Source organism: Limanda limanda, chromosome 6 (genome assembly GCF_963576545.1).
Source record: "Limanda limanda chromosome 6, fLimLim1.1, whole genome shotgun sequence".
Lineage (NCBI taxonomy): Eukaryota > Metazoa > Chordata > Actinopteri > Pleuronectiformes > Pleuronectidae > Limanda > Limanda limanda.
The window spans coordinates 29,633,176-29,659,338 of record NC_083641.1 but is presented as its reverse complement, the minus strand read 5'-3'; the positions used below and the strand labels follow the sequence as shown (position 1 = coordinate 29,659,338).

General features: G+C 43.4%; 1 protein-coding gene and 1 long non-coding RNA gene across 2 annotated transcripts; both read right to left on the bottom strand.

Annotated features, from left to right (window-relative positions):
* Positions 1-13,751: 13,751 nt before the first annotated feature.
* On the bottom strand, positions 13,752-14,175 carry LOC133003108 (uncharacterized). Its single transcript, XR_009678269.1, has 2 exons — positions 14,094-14,175; positions 13,752-14,002 (listed from the first exon to the last, which is right to left on the bottom strand). It is a non-coding gene; the product is annotated as an uncharacterized LOC133003108 (long non-coding RNA).
* Positions 14,176-23,756: 9,581 nt separating this feature from the next.
* LOC133003098 (nuclear factor 7, brain-like) lies at positions 23,757-25,601 on the bottom strand. Its single transcript, XM_061072695.1, has one exon. The coding sequence runs from the start codon at positions 25,599-25,601 to the stop codon at positions 24,210-24,212; it is 1,392 nt and encodes a 463-aa protein (XP_060928678.1). The 3' UTR covers positions 23,757-24,209.
* Positions 25,602-26,163: the final 562 nt, after the last annotated feature.

Genomic DNA, 26,163 nt, shown 5'->3' with positions numbered 1-26,163 from the left:
CGTGTCCTGTAGTCAGCCGAGGAAGACACGTGAAGAAGTCCCTGGAGGACACCTGAGCTCCGCCTCCGTCCTCCCTGATCCCTTCAGCTGAAGCTCCTGTTGTCTCCGATGCGTTCGGACAGTTGTTTGTCTATTAGCGCCGCTAATCACACAGAGACGGCCATGTCAATAAAACTCATTATGTGAAGCGAGCGGCTCATCAGCCGGGCTCGGCCTCGCTCATCAGCGGCGCCAGGTCCAATTCATCATCAGGCGTTTATGAGACGTCATCATCTTTTCTACTCTGAGCCGGGACCTGACTGTGAAGGATCAGGGAGGAGCTCAGTCTGGATCTGGTTCTACATCATTTAGTATTTCATTAAAGTAAATCACAGCTTGTTAGTTGATTCTTCTTCTTCTTCTTCTTCTTCTTCTTCTTCTTCTGTGGTACGAGATGAAGCCCTCTGCTTGTTTCCTCCTCAATATTCCACATTTACACTTTCATCCTTTAGAGAATATGGTCAAATTAAGCATTTCATCATGTTGCAATGCAAGAAATAATAAACTGGAAGATTGTCACATGCACAGCAGTTCCACGTACGGACCAATCAGACGCTCCGTTGAGGCTTCACATGTGGACACGTGTGTGATTGGAGGTGCGACGCTGGTGAATCCAAACATCTCTGTTTTAACTGAGTTACTTATAGATAGAACCAAATAAAAGTACTGGACAGATTATAGTTATGAAAATAAATATATTTGATAATTCTGATATTATTTCGTCCTTCAATCCAAAGTAGTTGTGCTAATTTTATCCGTAGTTAATTTGTGTTTCCAACTAAGTTTTAGGGTAAATACTTCTGTAATGTTTTTCAAGTCCTTGGAGCCACAGGGAGGTTTCCTCTGAGCTCAGGGAGCCGACTCGGCCGGATGTGTTTGTGCTGTCGCTGTTTTCTCTGCCAGCGGCTCACTTGCTAAAATGTGAAATGTAAATTAAAGTGACAGAAATGGGATTTGCTCAGACGCAGATCTGTCACTTTGGAAATGACTCGTCACGTCAGAGGAATCTGAACGTGTGTTTCACTGAGCCTGTCCACAGAGATTCAGTTTCCTCTTCACATGTCAAAGACTTCAGGCTGAACACATCAGACGTCATGAGAAACAGACAGAGATGATCCTAAAACACACTGAGGCTAAACCAGCTCATTCATTAGCCTAATATGGGCGTGTGGTGTGTGTGCCAGCTGCACTGTGTGGGTCCGTGTGTGTGTGTGTGTGTGTGTGTGTGTGTGTGTGTGTGTTGTTGTCACACATCTGCGTGCTGATGCCAGATGTGTCACTTAGGGTTTAAAGCCTATTAACAGAGTCAGATGTGATCGGCAGCAGCTGCACAAACACAGATGATGACAGTGTGCAGCCTTCAGCCTCACACACACACACACACACACACACACACACACACACACACACACACACACACACACACAGACACACACACACACACACACACACACAGACACACAGACACACACACACACACACACACACACACACACACACACACACAGACACACAGACACACACACACACACACACACACACACACACACACAGACACACACACACACCACACACACACACAGACACACGGACACACAAAGACACACACACAAGGTATGTTAGCTCGGTGTTCCTGTTTCTAATGTGAGTCTCTATTGATCCAATTAGTGCAGTCGTTCCTTTCCCCCCCCCCCCCTCTGCTCACACAGAAAGGTCAGAGGTCAACGTCAGCCACAGAGAAACTCCTGAGAAGATCCGGTTCTTCACCTTATTATAAGTTTTAATATGAGTCAGTGAGATAAAACACTTGTGTCCGTATTTGTCCTGTGGAAACAATGAGTTGATTCATTGACACATTTGAATCTTTGTTCTGGATCAATTATTAACAAATGTTAATCACTTCAAGTAATGATCTCAACTTTAACTATTTGACATTTAAAAACTTTATTGGCTGTGAAAATTACCATTGGCTGCAAATTGAAATGTCTTAGTACCAAAGTAAGTCTGCACTAATGTGTGTGTCCTAAGAGGAACAACAACGTGTGTGTTTGTGTGTCTGTGTGTGTGTGTGTGCGAACTTGGCAGCTATTTAATTGAGTTGCCGTGAGAGACTGAGCTCCTCCTGACGCAGCAGAACCTGACCCAGTGCTGTTAGCTGTTATCTGTTAGCTGTTAGCTGTTAGCTGTTAGCTGTTATCTGTTAGCTGTTAGCTGTTATCTGTTAGCTGTTAGCTGTTATCTGTTAGCTGTTAGCTGTTATCTGTTAGCTGTTAGCTGTTATCTGTTAGCTGTTAGCTGTTAGCTGCTAGCTGTTAGCTGTTAGCTGCTAGATGTTAGCTGTTATCTGTTAGCTGTTATCTGTTAGCTGCTAGCTGTTAGCTGCTAGCTGCAAGCTGCTAGCTGCTAGCTGTTAGCTGCTAGATGTTAGCTGTTATCTGTTAGCTGTTATCTGTTAGCTGCTAGCTGTTAGCTGTGAGCTGTGAGCTGTGAGCTGTGAGCTGTTATCTGTTATCTGTTATCTGTTAGCTGTTATCTGTTAGCTGTTAGCTGTTATCTGTTTGCTGTTATCTGTTATCTGTTAGCTGTTAGCTGTTATATGTGAGCTGTTAGCTGCTAGCTGTTAGCTGTGAGCTGTTATCTGCTAGCTGTTAGCTGTTATCTGTTAGCTGTTATCTGTTAGCTGTTAGCTGTTAGCTGTTATCTGTTAGCTGTCATCTGTTAGATGTTAGCTGTTATCTGTTAGCTGTTAGCTGTTAGCTGTTATCTGTTAGCTGTTAGCTGTTAGCTGTTAGCTGGGTCAACACATTACATTCAGAGGCTGCATCACTCGTCCTTCTCTTTATCGGCCAGGACGCAGTCACTGTCTCTCTCCCGCTGCTTCTCTCGCTTTCGCTCTAATTTGATCCTCCCACCTGCTGCCATGTTGGACGCTTCCTTCTTCCTTCTTCCTTCTTCCTTCTTCCTTCTTCCTTCTTCCTTCTTCCTTCTTCCTTCTTCCTTCTTCCTTCTTCCTTCTTCCTCGTCCTCGTCCGTCGGTGCCAAGAAGCCTCGGAGCGCATTTTACATGTTTCTCTTTTGCAGCCGCAGCAGCAAACACACACACACACACACACACACACACACACACACACACACACACACACACACACACACACACACACACACACACACACACACACACACACACACACACACACACAGTGGCCTTGTTGAAACGATCGATATCTCTTCTCAGCTTGGTTCCTCACGGCTGCAGCCCGGCAGCTTCCTTGTTCCCTCGGTTGAGTTCCTGTGTCCTCTGCACTTTGTTCCACTTTCCTAAAGGACTCGGGTTCAACCTTGATTCACTGGAGTTCCACTTCATACAAGTCAGGTGATAGGAGGAGATACGTGTTAGCGTGAGCGTGTGCTCAGGATCTGAGTCCTGCTCACTACACAATAAAGACTTGAGACTAAAGATCCTTCAACACAAACTCCCAAATGTATCTGAAGTTGAAGCAGAGTAAAAACAAACGACCTCAAGTTGTGTCACGTTACAAACTGACTCTGAAACCAACTTGTGTTCGGAGCAGGTTTGATTTGTTGTGTAGTTCGAATGTGACAAAGTTGTCTTCAACCTTTTCTGTTACTGTGGGATGACGGATTTGAAAAAGTACAAAAAGACGTTAAGAGTTCGATGCTTTTCACAAATCTTTCCATGCTCGCAGATCTCCATTTTGATTTCACTTTAACTTCCTGCTTGTCTGATCGATCGCAGCACTTTGGTTCTTCAGGTTCATTTCTCTGTCGTGACGACTCAAAGTGTCTGAGGAATTCATCTGAGGTCGAAACTGCACAGCCTCCTGCCCCCCCGCCCAGGTCTTAATGACAACAATTTGCTGCTCCTCTGCTCTGATGCCCCACATCTTTTAATCCCTCAACACATGAGACTCTGCTAAATGATGGTTAATACCCCCCCCCCCCCACTGGGACAAGCAGATAAATGAGAGCTTTGTCACACGGAGGAGAAGGATGAGAGAGGTTTGTTGGGGGGGGGGAATCTCTCTTCATGTTTCACTTAAATCTACGAAACACTTGAACCTGGAAAGAACCTTCACACGATACCTGATGTTACATGCATCTGTAATGTCCACATATATGGAATATGTGGACCAACTAAAGATTAGATGTTAAATAAATGTTTGTCAAAGACGGTTTCTGTCATTTGAGGGAGTTCTTATCACACTGATGCTTCTTCAACTGTTAATATTATACGTTTGGTTTTAATTAGATATACAGCATTCGTATGCAGGATATTTAGCTTGAGTGGGATTAAGTCTTTAATAATCTTTGATTACAGTCTATGGTCAGATCATGTGCATGACTCCAGAAAACCATGCAACTGACTCGGGTCAATGAGGGAATCCTGCAGGAAGCTGCTGCACAGGTTCAACCATTTAGTTCCCAGGAGTTCCAGGCATCAACCCTGGTGTCCAGGTACATTTGTTTCACATCACTCCGTCTTTCTCTGTCATCGCTTTACTGAGAAATATCAAAATATCCATAAGATAAGACGTGAGGATCAGAGGGAAGCAAACCCTCTGTTGTGCAATAGGAGTAGACTTGACGTTGGCTAATTAATAATAATCATGAAATATGATTATTAAAATAAAAATTATCTATCAAAAATAATTAAATTATTAATTGAAGATGATCAGTAATCAAATAACAATAAAACCACTAATGAGAAAATAGGAATTATCAATTAGAAAGTACAAGCTATCAATTAACAATGATAAGGTTATCAACCAAGAATAATGAAAATAATTAGTCCAACACAATAAAATTATCAATTTAAGAATAATACTATCTATATTAATAATTGAGAAAGGGGGGCACCACCCTGGTTTCCCAGGGGCCAACGATGTCAAGCTATAATTATCAGTCTCATAATGATAAATGTCAAATTAATAATGTCAATATTTTAATATTAACGATTACTTAATAAACAGTGAAGGCTTCTAAGTTCGAGCACAGGCGATCATAATCCAGCTGCAATCACATACATATGCACAAATAATCACAGACTACAGATACTTTAATTACAAAAGTATTTATTAAAAAGGGGAAATAAAGTTATAATGTTATTCAATGATTTATCATTTTAACAAGCTCCAATATTTCAAAGGTAAACACAGCAGCAGCACTTATCACAATTCAGAAAATACATGGACAACCTGCGGTCTACCTATGTATGTCTGTCTCTATGTGTGTGTGTGTCTGTGTCAAAGTGTCTCTCTGTGTGTGTGTGTCTATGTGTGTGTGTGTGAAATAAAGTTAGTGTTATTTAATGATTCATCATCTTAACAAACTCCCATATTTCAAAGATAACAACAGCAGCTTATCACAATTTAGAACACGCATGTAACCTCTGGTCCATCTATGTGTCTCTGTGTGTGTGTGTGTCTGTCTGTGTCTATCAATGTGTGTGTGTGTGTGTGTGTGTGTGTGTGTGCGAGAGAGAGAAAAAGAAGGGGGGGTGGCGATGACGCGTAGTGACATCACATCTAAGATGGAGGCCGATCATGATTCGTGGAATCAAGGCCTAAAAACTCTCAAAATGGCGGATTGACTACAAAACAAGATGGCGGAGCCGTTATGAATTTAGAGCCAGGATGGGAGGAGAGAGAGAGCGGAGGCGTGGCAATAATAGACTCAAAATGGTGGGTTAACTTGCGTTATTCAAGATGGAGTCTATGTTAATGACACCATGTGGCCGGAGCGCACACTGGTGGTCGTCACATGAATTACACAAAGGAAATTTTAGACAAAGAGAATTCTAATCTCTGCTTGGCTTTGGGGGCCGAATGGTTTCCAGATGTGTTCAGCCTCTCTAAGCATAGATTTAACTATGTGACATGACCTGTATTATAAATACAGGTCAGAAGTGTGTATAGGTCGGTTTAGAAGGAGAGAGAGAGAGAGAGAGAGAGAGAGAAAACATGAGAAAAACATGTAAGGAGAGTTCAAAGAAGCTCTTAAAAGTACACGCCTGAGATGAGTTAACTGTGATTCACCCCTCAGCCCTCAAGCGAGCGTTGTGGGCCGAGGTTCTGATCGGTGAAATCACTGCAGACTCACACAGACGTTAACAGTGCGTGGCTGGAGGCTTTCCTCGCGGCCTCAAGCACTAACACAAAACCCGGAAATGAACCGGAAGTAGCGGCTCGTCGTAGCCGGCTAAAACAATGAGACTCAGCGGTCTCGCAACAAATACAATCAAATGTTAAATAATATGCTACGTATCAAAACTAACATCTGCCCAGATAATCAAGCCTCTTACTGTACCACCCTCGCGGTGTGTCTGCACCTCGGCGCGAATGTGTCGGGGGCCAGTGAATCACGTAGTCTCTCTCACGAGCGGAGCTCCGGGCTCGGCCGCTGGACCGGAAAAGGAAGCGAATTATTCGTGCTGCCTTGACGGAATGAAACTTCGTCTTCTTCTGTAACAGCGGAGATCGTGCTGTTTTACAGGAACGGAGTGGATTGCCTCTTACTCCTCAGCGGGATGAACGTCGCGCTTCTGCAGGGAACGGCTTTGTGGAAGCCGTTTGTGGATCGTTGGAAAAAGGGAAGTCTATAGAAGTGTCGGAGTCCGTCCAGCGGGGCACTTCCTGTTTCGATATTTCAAGTTAAAACCGGAAAGGTCCTATCAAGATAAAACTTTGACTGAGATAAGAAGAAAATGAAACGACTTCAAATAAAAATGATATTAAACAAACGTCTAATCGCCTCCTTAGTTACTGAGTCGTGTGGTTAGACCTCTTGAGGTCAGAAGACAACTTGAGCAGCGTGGAAAAGAGGAGGACGAAGAGAGTCTCTTAAAAATACCGAGTTAACTAGTAGAACCCCGGAGGGTTTCTGTTGTTGCTTGGGCATCTGAGTGAAGAGAGTTTTTAGTTTGTGAGTTCAGCCCTTTTAAGTCATGTCTCAGGTGACTCCCCCCTGGGAGGAGGGGTCAGGGGTCAGTGTGGCCCTCCAGCCAATTGAGTTGTCAGGATTTGGCCCCCAGGGGCGGGCTTACCGTGGGGGACCAGGACGTGATCTTTTGCCACATGGAGATAAGGGCCCATGCTGGATTTTTAAATGTAAGGGGTTACCCGAGCCTGGCCTAAGGTTTTACGACCCTTTGTTCTAAGTCGGATCACTGGGCCTTGCCCAACACCTCCAAACTGAGAAAAGAGGAAGAAAGTTGATGTTTTGTGTCGCATTTGTCCCAGAAAACTGTTCAGCTGGTTTCCATGTGTGTGTTGAGTGTGTCTGCGTGTGTGTGTGTGTGTGTGTGTGTGCGCCCCAGCGGTGTCAGAGTATTACAGCCTATCAGAGCTAAATGTGAAACAAGGCTGTGTAAATGGGCTGAGAGATGGGAAATGATGAGAGCGGCTATCAGCAGGCAGAGAGACCACAATTACCGCCGAGCTCCAATCTCACCCTCCGCTGAACGTCTGATTCACTCATCGACTGTTTCACCTCCGTCCCGACACGTCCGGGACAAACCACACACACGGGTCCTCTACATACATCTGAGTGCAGATCTCTCAATCCATCACATCCACCAGAGTCTTTGGGACAATACAGAATACATCAGTAGATAAAAGATGAGGTCGCTGCTTTCCTTCCTCTCTGCTGGTGTGAATGAACTCAGGAGACTCGTCTGGTTCCTCAGATTGGAAATAACTCAGAGGAGGAGCAAACTCTAATCAGTGAAGCTGTTCTGTGAGACTCAAGAAATGTTATTGTTTAGTTGCACACAATTCTCTGCGATGAAAAGCCAGAGCTCCCGAGTTATGTGCTCACACTGTACGACTGTGTGACGTGACCTGAAGAAGAAGTGAAAGTCTGTTTCGTAACAATGCTAGCGGGGGGGAAACCGACGTGGCCCGAGAACAGAGCCTTGGGGAACTCCATCTCATTATCTCTCTGCTCATCCAATAACCTGTAGAGAAACTACTTCCTGTTCTTTGAGTTAAACTAAAATCTGTTTGGTATTTAGCAGGAAAGTCTAACTCCGATTTTTCTGTCACTCTAAAAATGATATTGTGGATGATTGAGTCAAATACAAGATTCTGCCATCGACTGGTTTATGTGGATGAACTGAAAAACCTTAACAAGAGAAGTGTTGTTGTTTGATTTAAAAACAGATGTTTAGAGCAAGTTGTCAAAAAAAATCTGTTTCTACATCAACAGCTTTTTGAAAAGATGCTTGATTTTCAATGGTTGTGAAAAGCAATGGGTGGGCCGAGAGGGAGTCGATACAAATGCATTCACATTCAAGAAGCTGCTGCCAAGTCATTGTTCACAAAAGCTCAAACCGCTCTGTTTCTCCGGGAGAAGAGAACGACTGGACTCGACTCAATGAGCTCAGAGATAATATTTGGGAACAGCACGGCGGCCATTGTGATTCACAATCCCTGCTGATCCCAAACCCGCCTGCAGCAGCAGGACGTGCCAGGCCCACGCCTTTAGTTCAGTCCAATAATAAACGGCCTAACAACGCTGCCGTCCCAGAAGCCCCCGCGGTTGCCATGGTAGTTAATAAGGCTCGTTAAGATCGAAGGCGTATAGAAGATTGTTGACTCTCCAGGGCAGACGAGTCGAGCCCAGAGGAATGCAATTAGGGCTGAGGCAGGGATCCTCCACGTACCTGATGCTACGCTAACAAGTGCCGATGCAGCGATGGGAGGCACGATCACTATCTGTCTGAAGGAGTGTGTGTCTGTGTGTGTGTGTGTGTGTCTGTGTGTGTGTGTGTGTGTGTGTGTGTTTCAGAGAGAATGAGACAGAGAGTTAAACAGGCTGCATCTGAATGCACCGACCCGCTGTGTCTGTATCTGCAAAACAAGCTCCATCATTTACACATTGTGCCACAGCCTGTGTGTTTTGCTCCTAAACTCTGTGTGTCTGTGACTGTGTGTGTGTGTGTGTGTGTGTGTGTGTGTGTGTGTGTGTGTGTGTGTGTGTGTGTGTGTGAGTAAATTGAAAGCAGTGGGTGAGGCCACGGGGGGGATCAGACGGATAATGGACGCTCCCCTCTAATAACACTGACTGAAGGTTCCAGTTACTATAATCACCTGCAGATTTAGTGTAACTGCCATTCTAATGTTATCTCTTTATGAATCGTGGAAATAACTTTGAACCAGAGGGAGCAGAAATAATTTAATTACATGGAGTTCAATTACTGCTTGTGTGTGTGGTTTCTCTGAGGCAGCTTGAGTTTGCTGAAGTGTTTCTGCTGCTGTGACGTCTCCATCCTGTAACTTCTCGTCTGAGCAACAATAAGCAAAGTAATGACAAAGTTATAAACTGTGTTACATGGTTTAAATACACAAATAGTTTTAATATCCACAACAACTGATAAAATGAAGAGAAACGATCCCTGATGTGGTTTTCTTTACACGTCTGTAAATGTCTTCCCACTGAAACAACCTAAATGAAACTGGACGTCATGGAGGCCACAACCCTGCAGTGCGTGACTTCTTGAGATGAACTCATTTCAAACTTAATCAGTCAAGACTCGTTCAACTTGGCAATAAAAGACAGAAGTCCTTTGTGTCGTCAGCTGCCCTTCAGAGTCCTTTGCTTCAGAAAGTGATTCAGCGATCAGGCTGATCAGGCGTCTCACTGGTGCATCACATGACCTCAAATAAAGACTCTCTATCATCCTTAATACACCAGGGAACGTGTAGAGCATCTATTCTATATGATTATATTATTCTACATCTTATATTCTATATTGTTATATTCTTAAAGTCAGTCTCTTATGGTTTCAACTTTAGAGAAATGTGTGACTCGGGGCCGATGCTGATATTAAGGAGTAGAAATGTTCCAATACTGATAACAGCTGATAAATGTATTTAAAAGGATAAGTCATCAAAACCTTATGACAAAGTCATGTCCTTGAGATTTTACAGTTCAAACATTAGAATTAACATAAATTAATTATCTATGATGAATCTGAGGAAATAAATAGAAAAAGAGCAGAATGCAGATCTACAAGTCAGAGGTTCACCGCCATCTTGATCAGTAACGAGGTCGTGTGTGTTCTGACACATCAGCTGATTCACATGAATACTCATGTTTAATCATTATAATCTGCCCCCCCCCCCCCCTCCGTCGGTCCAGTGATCATCATGCGGCCGCTGCTTCCTGTCTGATCCGACCTGCGGTAAACAGCTGCTGCTGCTTGTGTTAATTGATTTTCTCCTCCTCCTCCACCAGCCTCCTCCTCCTGTTCCTCTCACCGCTCTGTGCGACGGCATCTCTCCTGACGGCCTCATTTCAAACTCGTCTGCAGGATTCTGCATTTCTGTCAAACTCTCAGCAGGTTTTTAATTCAAGGGCCAAAGAGTCAACACATGCACCTGCTCCTGTTTACCGCCTATAGGTTTGAGGTGTGGCTGCTTTTGAGATGAGACCACTGGTCAGTAAAAGAGGAGAAAAGGTGAAGAGAAAGCAGGGATGAGAGGTGGGAGGAGACAGGAGGTGCATCACAGAAACACCCGTTCAGCCGTCGGATTCAAACCCTGAACCTTCTTGCTCTGAGGCCGAGCTGCTAACCACCATGTCATCCTTTTCAAGACATGACTGATGGAACAAAGGCTTTTGTAATTTTCTGAAATACTTGAAGGCAGAGAGAAAGGCATTATGGGAAAAGCAATTAGTTTGATAGCACACTTAGCCTCTAAAGGAGTTTTTAAAATAGTGTTTCAGACGCTGCCCGACAAAACGAGGGGAGTGATATTGCAGCAGAAAGAGTTTCATTTATGAAACTAGCAATGAGGAGTCAGACCCAGATGGTGATGCTGCTTCATTAGTTTTAAAAAGTGGTCATGAGCTTTGGCTAATAGGCAACGACTTACAAATGTCCTTCGCCAGACTAAGAAGTTAAGGTTTTTGTAAACGTTGGTAATTCTGTCAAACCCTCAGGTTTTATCTGGACGTGTGAGTCCAAGGTTTGAGAGTTTATTCAGCGTCGCAGATCTTAACGAGTTAAACTGACCAAACATCTAAAGCCCAAAAGACTCAGTTAGACAAAAGAAAGTACAAAGAGAAGCTGTCACAAGGTTTCAAACTATTTAATTGCTGAATTAATCAATAATCGAAAAAGAGTTCCCAAATCGTCAGGAAACGTTGGTGCCACTTGTTTTATGTGAGGATTGAAAAGTGCAACGCACAGTGTTTGGAGAATATCACAATTTAAACCAAAGGGCTTTTTAAATCCTCCTCATGTTCCCTGTGGCTCAGAGACGAGCAGCTGCACCTGCTGAGCCACAGCCAGAAATAACCCTGGAACCCACACAGGTGACTTGTCACGCACATGCTCAGTGAGACTCTGACAGTAATGGTGCGGTTTCATGTCCACAAGAGAAGAAGCAGGAAGATCACGGCCTCTGGAGACACCGATTAAAAGGATTCATGTTTCATTCATTCCACGGAAAGGCTGGAGTCAGCTTTAATTAGTGAGCGTGGACCAATTAGCTCAGTGAGGAAATGTAAAAACATTGGACAAGACGCTTCTCAAAGCTACTGAGAGTCTGCAGCTGCCCTTCACTTTAAACTCATGTGTTTACAGTCTGGTTTATTATTATTAATTATTGTTTTACCTTTGAGACTATTGAGCTTTCCTTGTTTCCAATTCATACACCCAGCTAAGCTAAGCTAACTGGATGCTAACTATGTGCCATTCAAACGTTCACCAAAGTGACTGAGGACAAACCTGAGGACAAAAGGAAGAAGTCAGAACGTAGAGAAGATATCTTGTTATTTCTGATTTTAAATTCTCAACAGATTAAATTCGTATAACTTCAGTCATTACTGTCGTGTGAGTCGTCAGGAGACACGAGGATCTGCCGACAGGTTCGGGTCCTTCACCATGAAACAGAGAACAAAGCAACACCAGCTGCCACGAGTGTGTGTGTGTGTCCGAACACCGGCTGCACACACACACATTTGTTCAGTTTGAACCAATTTCAAAAGAAAACTCGACACAAGTATAAGACTCAATAAATCCACTGGATTTTATTCAAGAGAACTGAACAGTTTCACTGGAACTCAATCAAATGTCTCATGTTAATAAAGGTTTGAAGTTTCTTTCAGGTTGTTACTGATGAGCCGGACTCAGAGGAAACTTTTCACCAAACACGTGACAGAAGCTGCACAACACAGTCATATCAGTTCATATTAGTAATTAGCAGACTTCAAAAGTCATAATTCTCATGAACATGGCTCCAGGTTTCAGGAGCAGTTCATCTCCTCCCTCCCCCCCCCCTCTCTGGTTGTCTGAACTCCTCACCAGCTGCAATACAACTTTTATCGTATTTTATATATATTAATCCTGACACAAATGAATCGTGACCTGAAAAACATCATCATATTATTCTCATCCACACCAGAGATTCCTGCAGCTGTCTGACGCCATCTGGGTTCTCACCTGCAACAATCTGCTTCACACTTTGTGAGATCACGTGACCACCAGGAACCATAATAATAAATATGTAATGAAAACAATTTGATCTGCTATTCCTACCTCTCTGTGTGAGAGTTGACTGTAGCTCATTCAAACTTCCCTGTCATACCGGGCTGGATGAATAAATCACCTTCTCCGAGGCAGCAGCAGAACTAAATGTGTTATTTACATACTGGTGCAATGAAGCATCTTATAATCCATCTGTCTTGTGTGGAGCTGCCTCCCTCTGGTCCCACTAAGCAGACTAACAGGGAATTAATTGCTCCTGTTCCTTCACTGCTGCATCTATAATAGAGACGTCCCTGCACTCGGCTGATCCCGCTGCTCGTGTTTGCTCGTGTAAAGAAGCTGGTGGTGAATTATTGTTCATTTGTTTTTCCATAACTGCTCCAAGTGACCGTCAGCTGACCTGCGTGTCGGCACTTTGACTCATGAGGAGATAAGAAAAGACGTCAGCACTCGACTCTCATGACGACTAGTTTCAAAACAGAAGACACCAGAACAACATCTTGTTTCTTTCTGTGATTGGGACACGGACATGAAATTAATACTTGAATTCATCAGTTGCATTGATTTCCATTATGTGATTCAAGAGGGACTGTAACTTCAGCTGCTTCGGGATAATTACCGAGGCACAGAACACTAGACGAAAAGCAGTATTATTGTCACAGTGAACCTCTACGGACAGGCCTAATCCCCTGCTGTAACCAACTGTTTCCATGATGTTACCTCGGCGTTCGCCAGTGAAGACAAGGTGGGTCTATCGGCGTTTGCGGACCTTAAGGGGGATTTGGAGAACAAAGGAGAGAGCCGCGGGGGGGCTCGCGCCGCCGCGCGGACCGATCGCGACGTGTGATCTAATTAGCATATGAATCGGAGTCCAGCCGCTGGCTAGAACCTCTCTCTACTCACCATTGGAGGAAACCACAGACCCTTGAAACTAATGTCACTCGTGATTGGCTGGTAGAAGTGTTGCTATTGGTCACCTTATGGGTCATTGCAGTGCACACGTGGGGTCACAGCATTCCGCACGTGGGGTAAGCCCCTCCCACACAATATTTATAATAAAAATGTATATATCAATATTTATTATTATTTATAAGTAAGCCTTTACCAAAAGCACTGCAGTTAATTAAAACTAAACATTCATGTGATGCTTGATGCTATAGGTGAACATATTGTACAGGGAACAAATGTGAACAAGGTATATGTGGAGTGAAAGCTTTATTTACATACAGCAAAAATATTGTACAAAATCTCAGGTGAGGCTTGAAATGTTTCTCTGCAGCCTCTGGGTCATGACTTCTTTGTGGGACTCTTCTCCAGTGTGTAGACGTCTGTGGTGTGTAGCTGTGAGATCCAGTGTAGCTTCCAGTCTTATATGAAGTGTGGGACACAGGTCGGTGCACTCCTGGCTGTGGAAGGATGGATCCATGTCATCTGTCCCGCTTCAATCAGCTGTAAACACATTCAGTAAAATTAGCACAGTTCAATGACAACATACACCTTTACATGTAACTGGAAAATTATTTAATGAATATAACCTTACCCTCTTTCTTCTCCGACAACTCCTCAATGCTGATGTAAGGTCTGGTCGGATCATACCGGCTCATAGTGTGTCTTTGTACGTCATGGACGACAGCTGGAAAACAACACATGTAACATGACTTTATTATTAATAAACGGAAATAGCCGCGCTGCATCACCGTTGGAAGATCCACAGCAAAAAAACACCAAAACAATTCATAAACAGTTACTTACATTCAATGGCTTAATTTTCTGCACTTTAAATCCGGACTTTCAGCGTCTCAGCCTAACGCCTCTTTGTTTGTGTGTGTGTGGGGGGGGGGGGCTGAGGCTGTGAAAACATACAGAAAAAATTCACGTTGATGAAAAAACTTAACGAGAACAAACTGTTACATCTAAGTAATTCATACATATTTACACATGCACTAGATCTGCTCCAGCACTCGATGCTGTATTCGTATTTTAGCAACTTTCTCGCTATCCCAAAGAGTGGCGGACATGCTTTCAGATGTACCAGTTAGCTTAGTGGTTAGCATGGCGTCTCTAGCTCACCGTAACTCAGGGACTGTGCTTCCGTCTTCTCCGCCTCGACTCGTCCACACCGGGCCCGCGGCTCTGCCTCCACACGCACTCATCTTCTCCTCCAGGGAACAGCGTCGTGTCGACTTCAGCAAGTTATTTACCCCGAAGACAGAGTCACTCGTACGGGACAAGCTAAACACGACCCGCTTCCTGTCTGCGGGACACTCGACGCTGCTGCACGGCGTTTACGAGGCTCTGATTGGACGAGTCCATCAGCTGATGACGCGAGCGGGTGACGTGAGCAGCGGTTACTTCATGGGATAAGTATTTGACTGAGGCCAGGTTTATTTTTTGTGGTGTTTAGTAAATTTACACACATGATTCACTCATGCTGTTCTGTGTTCGTAACCTTATAGTTGAATGCACTTATTGTAAGTCGCTTTGGATAAAAGTGTTGACTGTTTTAATGGAATACTGAGAAAGTTTAATAACAACAATTAGACAATTGAAGTTCAAATTATGAAGGAATTTAAGCTCTATATTGTGTCTCCTTTATATTTAAAATAATAATCAAACTGAGTGGAGATGTATGTTGTATCCAAACAGCCGGCTGCTGTGTTTTGTCACTGTGCAGTCCATGGGGGATTAAATATTACACTGAAAAAATAAATCATTAAATCAATGAATGTTTCATAGCAATTTTGAAAGTAGTGGTGAAAAGGTTCCATTTATAATTCATGGAACAGCTTAGTTTGCCATTGACATGTGAATTTGATGCCAGTATTTTGGGAGGACAGATATTTTTATGGAAAGCCAGTAGAAGTTTGGAGCTTACAGGACACAGATGATCATACCCAGCATCATTTATTTGCTGGAAGAGGTGTGGTTTACACTTCCTCTGTGCATTTAACCAGCACAATTGAAAAAGTGACTGTAATCATGCCACTCTATACAGTTGTTGAGATTTAGGATTGTTTTGGATGACAATAAAAATTTGAAATAAAGTGCATTGTTTCATTTCTTTTGACTGCATTGACCTTTGTTCGTGGTATACAATATAATTCATTATAGCACACTTACTTACTTAAGAACAATTTAAAATTTCAGGTTTAATATTTATTTTAAGCCTGGTTTACTCAGCCAGATAGTTTGTTGGTGCCTCTAACACATTGGTGTTATCTGCTCTCAGGGAAACTGATTTGCATTTGTGAAGCTCAGAGCATTGTCATTTGCATGTGAAAGCGTCCTCTAGGAGTTGGAGCAGGGGGGGTCAAATCTCAACAGCTCACAGGCTTGACAACTGCAGGAACCCTGAGCGTTTCCTTTGCTGCCTGCAGATACGTGTGAAAGTCGTTAACCGAAGGATGTGCCAACACTTCTCTGCGACACAGATTGACACAAACGCTTCTTTTCATGCAGTGGAAGAGACGATTATACCTTCCAGTTTTTATTTCTCATGATGAACAGTTTATATTAAAAAATAAATAGTTTATGAGGAGCCGACCAAAGGAAATCTGACTCCACAGCATTACTCATTTAAATCAATGTACAAAATTATGGTTTCTGCAGCACATTACATCATTATTACATTAAAAAAACATTTGAAAAGCACCAATGTGCTGAGAGTCGAAGCCTCGTCTGAACTCTGCTGGGACATGATACGACTTTACATCTTAAATAAGTCAAACCTATTTAACCAGACTCCATTAGCCCCCCCACCTCCCCCCCAGCTATGAAAATAACAGGTCGGATTCTGAGGTGACGGCAAATCCAGAAACCATTCCACCAGTTAAACTTTGTGATGTCTGGACCTGTTACGTCTCGTTTCAGGTTTTCATAGACACCCGACTTCTCTTCTCACTGCTCCGTCTCCATGGTGACGGCTGCCTCTTCACAGACAGGAAGTGCTCCTCCGCCTCGGGCCTGAGTCGTTACAGGAGGACGATGGAGACGCAGGTGCAAACTTGTATTAAACACACGGACGCATTAGCATAAATGAAACATATTCTAAATGCTAGGAACATAAATTAGCTCACACTCCACATATACTGTGCACGCACACACACACATGTGGTATAAAGTGTTCACAAACTACACAAAGTAAAGTGCAGAGTAGGACCTCAAGGGGAGAAAGTCGGGGGGGACAAATGAAAGTGAAGACAGAGCCGGTGTTGACACTCCAGTCCACTTGGTGGCAGTAATGCACCTAAAGGCTGATTTATCAACTGCCAATAAACACTACGTAAAAAGATGATTTAACTGAGACATCCATTGTGTTGTTATCTCTTTCAGCAACATTTTACATCTCAAAGTTAAATGTTACCACACACGCTCAGTTCTAGTTTCCATGGAGACCGAGGCGGACATGTTGACTCTTTTTATCATTAAATCGTCTTTCTGCTAAACAGACGTGTGAGTGACCTGTAGGTTAATCGTTCACACTTGTTCATGTAAACTGAGCACGAATACATTCCTAGATGTGTTCACATGGAAAATACAACATTTATCTGTTTGCTGTCACTAGCATAAGATCTGCTCATCACAAGTAACCATAGCAACCAATACCACAGGAAAGGTCCCAGTGATGTGACAGGAAGTGCGTCCCAAGAAGAAAGTAAAGATTCAAGATAATAAACTTCCTTAAAGTTTCAAGAACACTTGGTTCCACAAGTAATGGATGGATGGATGGATGGATGGATGGATGGATGGATGGATGGATGGATGGATAGATAGATAGATAGATAGATAGATAGATAGATAGATAGATAGATAGATAGATAGATAGATAGATAGATAGATAGATAGATAGATAGATAGATAGATAGATAGATAGATAGATAGATAGATAGATAGATAGATAGATAGATAGATGGATAGATGATAGATAGATAGATAGGTAGTTAGATAGTTAGATAGTTAGATAGATAGATAGATAGATAGATAGATAGATAGTGGACGAATGGATGGATGGATGGATGGATGGATGGATGGATGGATGGATGGATGGATGGATGGATGGATGGATGGATGGATAGATAGATAGATAGATAGATAGATAGATAGATAGATAGATAGATAGATAGATAGATAGATAGATAGATAGATAGATAGATAGATGGATAGATAGATAGATAGATAGATAGATAGATAGATAGGTAGTTAGATAGTTAGATAGTTAGATAGATAGATAGATAGATAGATAGTGGACGAATGGATGGATGGATGGATGGATGGATGGATGGATGGATGGATGGATGGATGGATGGATGGATGGATGGATGGATGGATGGATAGATAGATAGATAGATAGATAGATAGATAGATAGATAGATAGATAGATAGATAGATAGATAGATAGATAGATAGATAGATAGATAGATAGATAGATAGATAGATAGATAGATAGATAGATAGTTGTTTTACACTGGGTAACTTTTTAACATCTCTTTTACTTTTCTCCTCATCGAGCTACATCAAAGTATTTTGCTTTTAGAAATGTGGATATCTTTATATTCCTCTGCTCACCTGAAGGTTTTCAACATGCAGATGCGATAACGTACGATAAGCTAAATCTTATCCTCTGTTGTAAAGATGATTTGTGAGCGAGATGGTCACAATTTGTAACGCTGCAGTGTGGAGATTTATTTTACTCTGATTCTCAACGAGAGCTAAAAATATATCACTCAGACTTTCTCAGAATCAGTCTCAGTCGACCGACATGTCAGGGCATCAATTTACTGCTCTGACAATTGATTGGCTTTGCTCGTGGGGATCAATGAAGCTTCGTCTTTAAGCTTTAATTAAAGATAAAGACTTGGCTAACGCAACACCAGTGGGAAGAGGTTTTTTTAATAAAGGTTGATGACGACAGTGTGTCTCTAAAAGCAGCAACGTTGAGTTCAGGTGTATCTGCAGAATGAAACCCAACAGACAGCAGAGACAGGAACTCCTTCATGGTAATCACAGGAATCACCAGCGGAGGCGTGTGTTCTCAGATGTGTGTGAACGGCTCAGTTACAGTGTGGATGAGACTGAATGGGAACATCTTCCATCATGTGACAGATTCACACTGTGGGGAACAAACTTCACTCAGGAAGCAGAGTCCAGAACCAGCAGAGTCCAGAACCAGCAGAGTCCAGAACCAGCAGAGTCCAGAACCAGCAGAGTCCAGAACCAGCAGCGTCTGGACTGGTGCAGGTCTGGTTGGACTGGTTGCAGGTAGCTAAAGACATTTAAACATGTTCAGGCTTATGATTTAAATGAGTGTTATTGCTGGAAATGGTTTAAATGCTCTAATGTTCAGAAAACTCATCTCTCTCCTCAGTCTGTCCATCGCTGCAGCTCCTCTTTTCAGCCTCTGTCTCAAATACTTGGATTGATCTCCTGTCTCTTTGTGGACCCTCCCAGTAAAGACCAGTCTGCTCTGATTGGAAAGATGAACTCCTCTGAAATGTTTCTGTTCATATTTGACGTGGCTTTGTCTCCGAAAGGGGGAAATTTGAAGAACTTTTACATTCACATAAAAACCTGAATAACAGCAGATGGAAGATATTTCCTACAACAGATCATATGTCTCTCTCCATCTCTGCGTCCAGACACAACACAACTTGCACATGTTGGTTCTATCAGTCCCACAGCATCACATGAGTACACAAGGAGCAGTGGACAGATGACTAACCCCGTCCCTCTGAATCCAAACATGCTCCTCAACAAAAACAAACCCACATCCACAAAGATGACATGAGACTGAAACTAGATCCGAACCTCCAGCAGCTGTAGAGCAGGTCCTGCAGTCGTGACACTGAACTATCACCCAGCACTGTGACAGCACATGGTACCTGCACCACCACTGGTCCACTGGTACACAAACTAACACACCCTCATGTCCTCTAATGTACAAATGACATTAACAAACCAAGAACAGATCCTAGGTCTGTCGTCTGTCATCATTCTTCAGGGTTAATCTCACGTTTCACAGTTAATCTCTTACCTTTGTGTCATCTGGTCGCCAGGTCAATCCTTCCTGACACCTGAAGAAGAACAACACACAAGGTTATTCGTCACAACTTGTATCATCACTGAAATGGAGCAACAGTTATTTCCAGTTTACATCTCACACATTGTTAAATATACATATGATCCCAGGAGGAGAACAAAACCAACAGCGTACAAGGTTTGATTCCATCAGCGCTGACCAATGAGGACATGGATCCTTTAACCCTGGGTCATCCATTGTGTTTAATGCTTTAATCATGGGTATATAATGCACATGAATTATCCAGATTTGTTGCAATTATGTAAGATATGTCATTATATTTTTATTCCAGGTGGACGAACTGGTTCAGGACAGCACCTGTTCAGCTAAGGGCCCGGTCACACAAGCCTGGTAACACAATATCCCATATCAGGGGTCAAAGTTCACGCAAAGCCACACTGCAGATCCCCTGTTGTCTGTTGATTGAACACTGAGCCTATCAAATAAATAAAAACACATAGAAATACACAAAGACACCGTCAAACTACAAGAAATAGCTCATCTCTCTGGGACTATTTTCAGCGGCGGATTAACTGGTGCTCCAGGGGTCGAAGGACAGTGTGTCAGGGATTGAGTCTTAATAAACTAGTGTGTGTGTAAGTGTGTTTTTGTGTATGTCTGTGTGTGTGTGTGTTCATTGTGTAGAAACGTGTCAACCAGAGTGACAGCATGACTCACGGATGTGTTTAATAGTTGTAGGTGAACTACATGCAGAGCTCCTTGGCTCAGAGGAACCAGACACATCAGGTTTTAGACGCACACAAAGTATTAGAATATAAAACTATATTCATTGGTGCCTTTGGTCGATTGCCTCAGAAAAACTAAAGTCTTCTTTTCATACAAAATTATCAACCCGTCAAAAACAGGATCTTCCAGTTGTGAAAAGAAGCCGTTAGAACCACAAGTAAAACAACAGGCCGCATTAAAATAAGGTCTCAGGATGTAAACAGCCTTCTGAACAGATGAGGCTGCTCGTCTTCACGCCATCGCTCAACCTTATTCATCACAGTTAGCAAGTGGGAGGAGTCGATGACGCGTGGACGAAGCCATGAGTCAGAGTCCATGTTGTGAGGATAGAGTTGAACCCACCGAGCTCTCACCACACGTCTCTTAGCATTTGTTGCCAAACGGCGTCTCAGTGCGATGAAGAAACGCCGAGACGCAGCCACTCGGAGGCAAATGGATTCATTTTGAAAGAGGCAGACGCGCCTGACAAATGGACGTCGTCACAGAGGAGAAGGAATAAACGAAGGCAGAAGCAGCAGAATAAATTACAGAGGAGAGTTTTTGTTCCATCTGCACGTCTGTGGATCTGATGGATGAGTTATAAACACTGGGAGAGAGACGGAGGAGGCGTTGAGGGAGATTCTGGGAGACAGAGAGCGAAGGTGCTGAGAGAGAGGGATTCAATCAAAGAGAGTAAACGATGGATCAGTGAGGCTCCTCTTCTCTTCCTCCCCCATTTTGTCCTCTCTTCTCTTCCTCCCCATTTTAGACAGAGAGGAAGATGCTGAGAGAGAGGGATTCAATCAAAGAGAGTAAACGATGGATCAGCTCCTCTTCTCTTCCTCCCCCTTTTCTCCCTTTCTCAGTTCCTCCCTTCCTCCTCTACGCTTCTTTCCCTTCATTCTCCTTCCTCCTCTCAACTCATCGCAGAGAGAATCTCATCAGACAGTGAAGATCATCCAGACCCTTCTCAGGCCGTCTGCAGCCCAATGGAATTGAACTACTTGAGTTTTTAAAAGCCAGACGTCTGATGTGGAGACAGAATCTCTCACATCACACAGGAGGCTCAGAGTGTGTGTGTGTGTGTGTGTGTGTGTGTGTGTGTGTGTGTGTGTGTTCATGAGCTTAATAGATGGTTTCATGAAGAGAAAATCCTCCTAAGCGAAGACCTAGTTGTTCTCATTTTGAGAGGGTGCCTTTCTGGGATATGGATTAAAGGTTAAATGAAGCCTTCGCTGTTCAGGAGTTTGAGCTCGAACACTTTCAGGTTCATCTTCTCTCCCTAACACCAGAGAACCAGGTTTCAGTATCTCATGGCTCCAGCCGCCTCTGCTCGCTGCAGGAAGTCCACCTCATCTGGGGCGGCGCCCGCAGTGTTTCCTGGTGACACGTGATAGGAGGTCCCATGTTTCACTTTGAGCTCAGTGGAGGTAAACACAGGCGGCAGTTCATTTGTTCCTGACTTAGTGGGTTTGTGTAATTTTAGAACTGAGCAGTAAGAGAGCAGAGACACAGCTGCAGTTAAAGCAGCAGAGAAACCAGATACAAGTGTTCTCACTTTAATTCATTTCCAATAGACAATAAGTACCCTTCAATAATCTAAGGTTACACTTCCACCTTATACCAAACATGAAGAGGTCAACTTTACGTTGCTTCACTTAAACTAAAGTCCACTCAGGGGATGGAGAGAATAATCTGAAGACTAGAATTCGCTCGTTGCAGGATATCGTACGAGCCAGAAACCCGAAGCTGCTCATTCTGGGAACAGGCCTTGAATCCTTTCTCCCTTTTTAACTCAATTTACCATCGGACGGATTCTAAAGCTGCTATTTCAATAACAAAATGTTGCTTTTGAGCAAACCAATTTAAAAAATTTGGGGGGCAGATTCACGAGGAGACTCACACTCTCAGTAGTGAGAGGTTCTCCTCCTCAGAGCTCATGAAACGCAGCCAGGAAAGTTTTTCTGCTGATGACGCGACACAGTTTCAACGATAAGTAAAGAAGTAAACAAGAGAAATGCTGAGTCATGAATGTTAGCATTAGGGCCGACAGACAGACATACAGACACACAACACACATACACACTGTGTATTCAACACACACAGACACACACTCATCCACACATGCTCAGAACTAATCCAGCTTTAACGGGAATATCACACATTCATACACTTTACATGATGTTGGCTTTTATAAGGACGTCTTCATCACGTCGCACAAAACAACACACTGATACAAACAGTGTCACCTTTGCGTGAACAGTCTTGATTTGATTCATCGATCAATTCAGTTCATCAGGTGGAAACACACAGGAATCTGTGATGAATCCTTGTATTTATATGATGAAGAACCACGACAGTGACTCATTACTGTAGATTCTTCACGTCGTCTGATACGAAAAATACAGAAAAGATGTAAGTTTACTTCACTGGTCAAGGGGGGGGGGAGGGGGGTAGGGTCCATACACAGAAGAGACTAGTTAACTCGTTATGTAAGAATATTAATTCATCTGCAATATGTCAGAAACTAGGCAGTGTTCTCTCTCTCTCTCTCTCTCTCTCTCTCTCTCTCTCTCTCTCTCTCTCTCTCTCTCTCTCTCTCTCTCTCTCTCTCTCTCTCTCTCTCTCTCTCTCTCTCTCTCTCTCTCTCTCTCTCTCTCTCTCTCTCTCTCTCTCTCTCTCTCTCTCTCTCTCTCTCTCTCTCTCTCTCTCTCTCTCTCTCTCTCTCTCTCCCTCCCTCCCTCCCTCCCTCCCTCCCTCCCTCCCTCCCTCCCTCCCTCCCTCCCTCCCTCCCTCCAGGTTTGTGTAACTCTCTTAATGCAGCATGACTGAATAAAACGAGAGGCTCCTCCCTCTTCAGACTCGTGTTTGCTTCCAACACAAACACAAATCCAGGAAGAGAAGCAAGGGGTGTCGTTAAGAGGGGGGGGGGCGGGTCCACAGAGACAAACAGAACAACAGACAGGGTAGAGAGACGTCTTCTCCTCAGTCTGTCCTCTGTCTCTCTGTGACAGCCGGTCAGCTGGAAGTGAGAGAGGTGGGGCCAGTGCTGTGTGTGTCTGTGTATTGTGTGAGTCAGGGTAAGTGGTGCATGACCTTGGTGTGTTGTAAAATCCATCCATGCATGCACATGGTACTTGTGTGTTTGCAGGTGTGTGTATGTGTGTGTGTGTGTGTCTCTATGTGAGTGTCAGATTGATGTGTGTTGATTTCTGCCAAATAGGAAATTGTCTCTCTGACTATAGAGCACTTTTCGTCTCTAAAGGCTTCTCACACACACACATAGACACACACAGACACACACAAACACAGAAACACTGTCATAACTCTGTTTCTGTTTCATAGTTTTTATTATTTTGATCACAATATTAAAATCACATCACTCGGCTGCTGTTGAATAAACACTTTTACAGACAGAATCATTTTGGCTTCATCCCATCAAACAGACAAATGTTCATATATGTTGGATTATTTCATATGTGAACAGACTTTATGTGATTAAACATGAATCATGTCTCATGTGTGAGTTTTAATAAAGTTTGATGAATGTGAACAATGATCAGCTGTTATTGATAAATGTGTTTTTATGTGGATCTTCATCAGTTTGCTCGACTTCATGGATCCACACAAAATCTAAATGATAGAAAACATTTTCCATGAAAGTAAAAAACAAACCAAAGATAAAGATCAGAAAATAATTAAATCTTTTTACACACGTGGAAAAGTCGACAGGAGAAATAAAAATGAGTGAGAAGTAAAAGGAGAAATAAACAAAACTTTAGAATAACGAGTTTAACATTTAAATTCAGCAGATTTCTCTTAAAGAAATAAACATGATTAATAAAATCTTTATCTCTAACGGCTCTGATCCAGTGTCACAGAGACTTTCACAGGTAACAGCTTCACTGGGTGATGATCATCTACAATGTTAAAGCATGGAAACATCTTCTGAGTGAAAGTGTGTTTGAAGGTGTGAATGTGTTTGTTAGTATCAAGATCAGAGAACGACAGTTCTCCTCTGTTCCAGTCCAGTTTCACTCTGATCCTCTGGATCTTCTGCACAGAGAGATCAGATGATCCTGATGGTGACAGTGCGAAGTATTCACCTTCAACGAACCCTATTACCCATAATCCAGACAGATCGACTCTCTTCCTCTGGACAGACTTTGCTGTCACACCCAGTGTCCAGTAAGTACTGTCTCCAACCAGGATGTCCCAGCTGTGAGTCCCTGAGTTAAAACCCTCAGATCCCAGGACTAAGGCGTAATAATCAAACCTCTCTGGATTGTCAGGAAGCTTCTGCTCCTCTCCTTGTCTCAAACTGGTCAGATCTTCAGACAGGACGAGTACTGGATGAGCAGAGTTTGGGTCCAGAACTACAGGACTGTAGGAGACCACGTCCTTCATCTTGTTCCAGATGTTGAAGCTCAGGTTGCCCAGATGTTTGGCCTGGTCTATCAGAGCTCCTGAGGCCAGCTGTGGATCATCCAGCAGGGGGCGCTGCTGGACTCGTTCCACTGCAGCCTTGTAGTTGAGCAGGAGCGAGACGTCTTCAGCTCTCAGCTCGTCCTCTGTGGTTCTGATTGTGTCTGAAAGAGCAATTATGTCTTCGCTCAGATCCTCAATCTTCTCCTTCATCATCCGACTCTTCTGCTCCTCTTCCTCCCTCAGTGCAGCCATCCTGGCCTCCTCTTCCTCCTCCAGAAACCGATGAAGCTTTTTAAACTGCTCCTTGATCTGCGTCTCTGTGAGTCCGGCCTGGACCTTAATGTGTTCTGCTGTTTGTTCAAACTCTACTTTAACACGTTCAAAACTCTGTAACTTCTTCTTCAAGGGCTCCAGAGTTTCCTGAAGCTGCTTCTTGTGTTGTTGTGCAGCTTCATCGATGGGTCTGAATCTGTGGTCGGTGTGTTTCTCTGAATCTCTGCAGATGACACACACTGGCTGCTGATGGTCCAGACAGAAGAGTCTGAGTTTCTCTGAGTGCAGACTGCAGAGAGCAGGTGAAGAGCTCTGATCTCTCTCCTGTAAGAAGGTCTCACACAGGTTCTTTAACACCAGGTTAAAAGGTGGTAATGACCTTGAAGATCTTCTCTTACAAAGTGGACACTCTTTTACTTCTTTGTCTTTCCACCAGCTCTTCACACAGTCTTTACAGAAGCTGTGGCTACATGACAGAATGACAGGATCTCTGAAGACATCATGGCAGACGGAGCAGCAGAGATCTTCTTCTAATCTGGAAGCCATTGAGTCTCCAGGTGAAGCTGAAAACAGACAGTCAGTCAGTCACAGCTCCATGAACTTCACTGAGGTTCACTTCCCCTCTGAGTCGAGGTGTTTGTTAAACTCACGGTCAGTGTGTGGAGCGTCGGCAGGTTGTAGTTTGACTCTTCTCTCCTGTAGCTGGACTCACTCAGGACGTCTGGTCTGGTTTGGTTCAGTTTGGTTTGGAAGGTGAATGTGATCGTCTGGTTTTCAGCCTGCGTCTCTTCAGGGAGGAACAGATGCTTCCTGGTTTCTCTGGTGTGTCAGGACACGATTGTAAAAAGTAATTAAAGCTTTGGATTTGATAACTGGTCAAAAGTCATTTGGCAGCAACAAGCTCACACAGACAAGAGACTTGGTTGTGAAATAGCTGCTTGAATAGGATCTTGATCTGCTGAGTGATCAAAGTTCAGAGGTCGTTCTGCAAGAGTAAAGATAAGATATGTTAAATATTAACTTTGTCAAGGAGAGGTTTGTGTAAGCACTGTCTGTGCAGCAAAGATTCATAAAGGAGAGAGCAGGCATGTGAGAACAATTATTAACT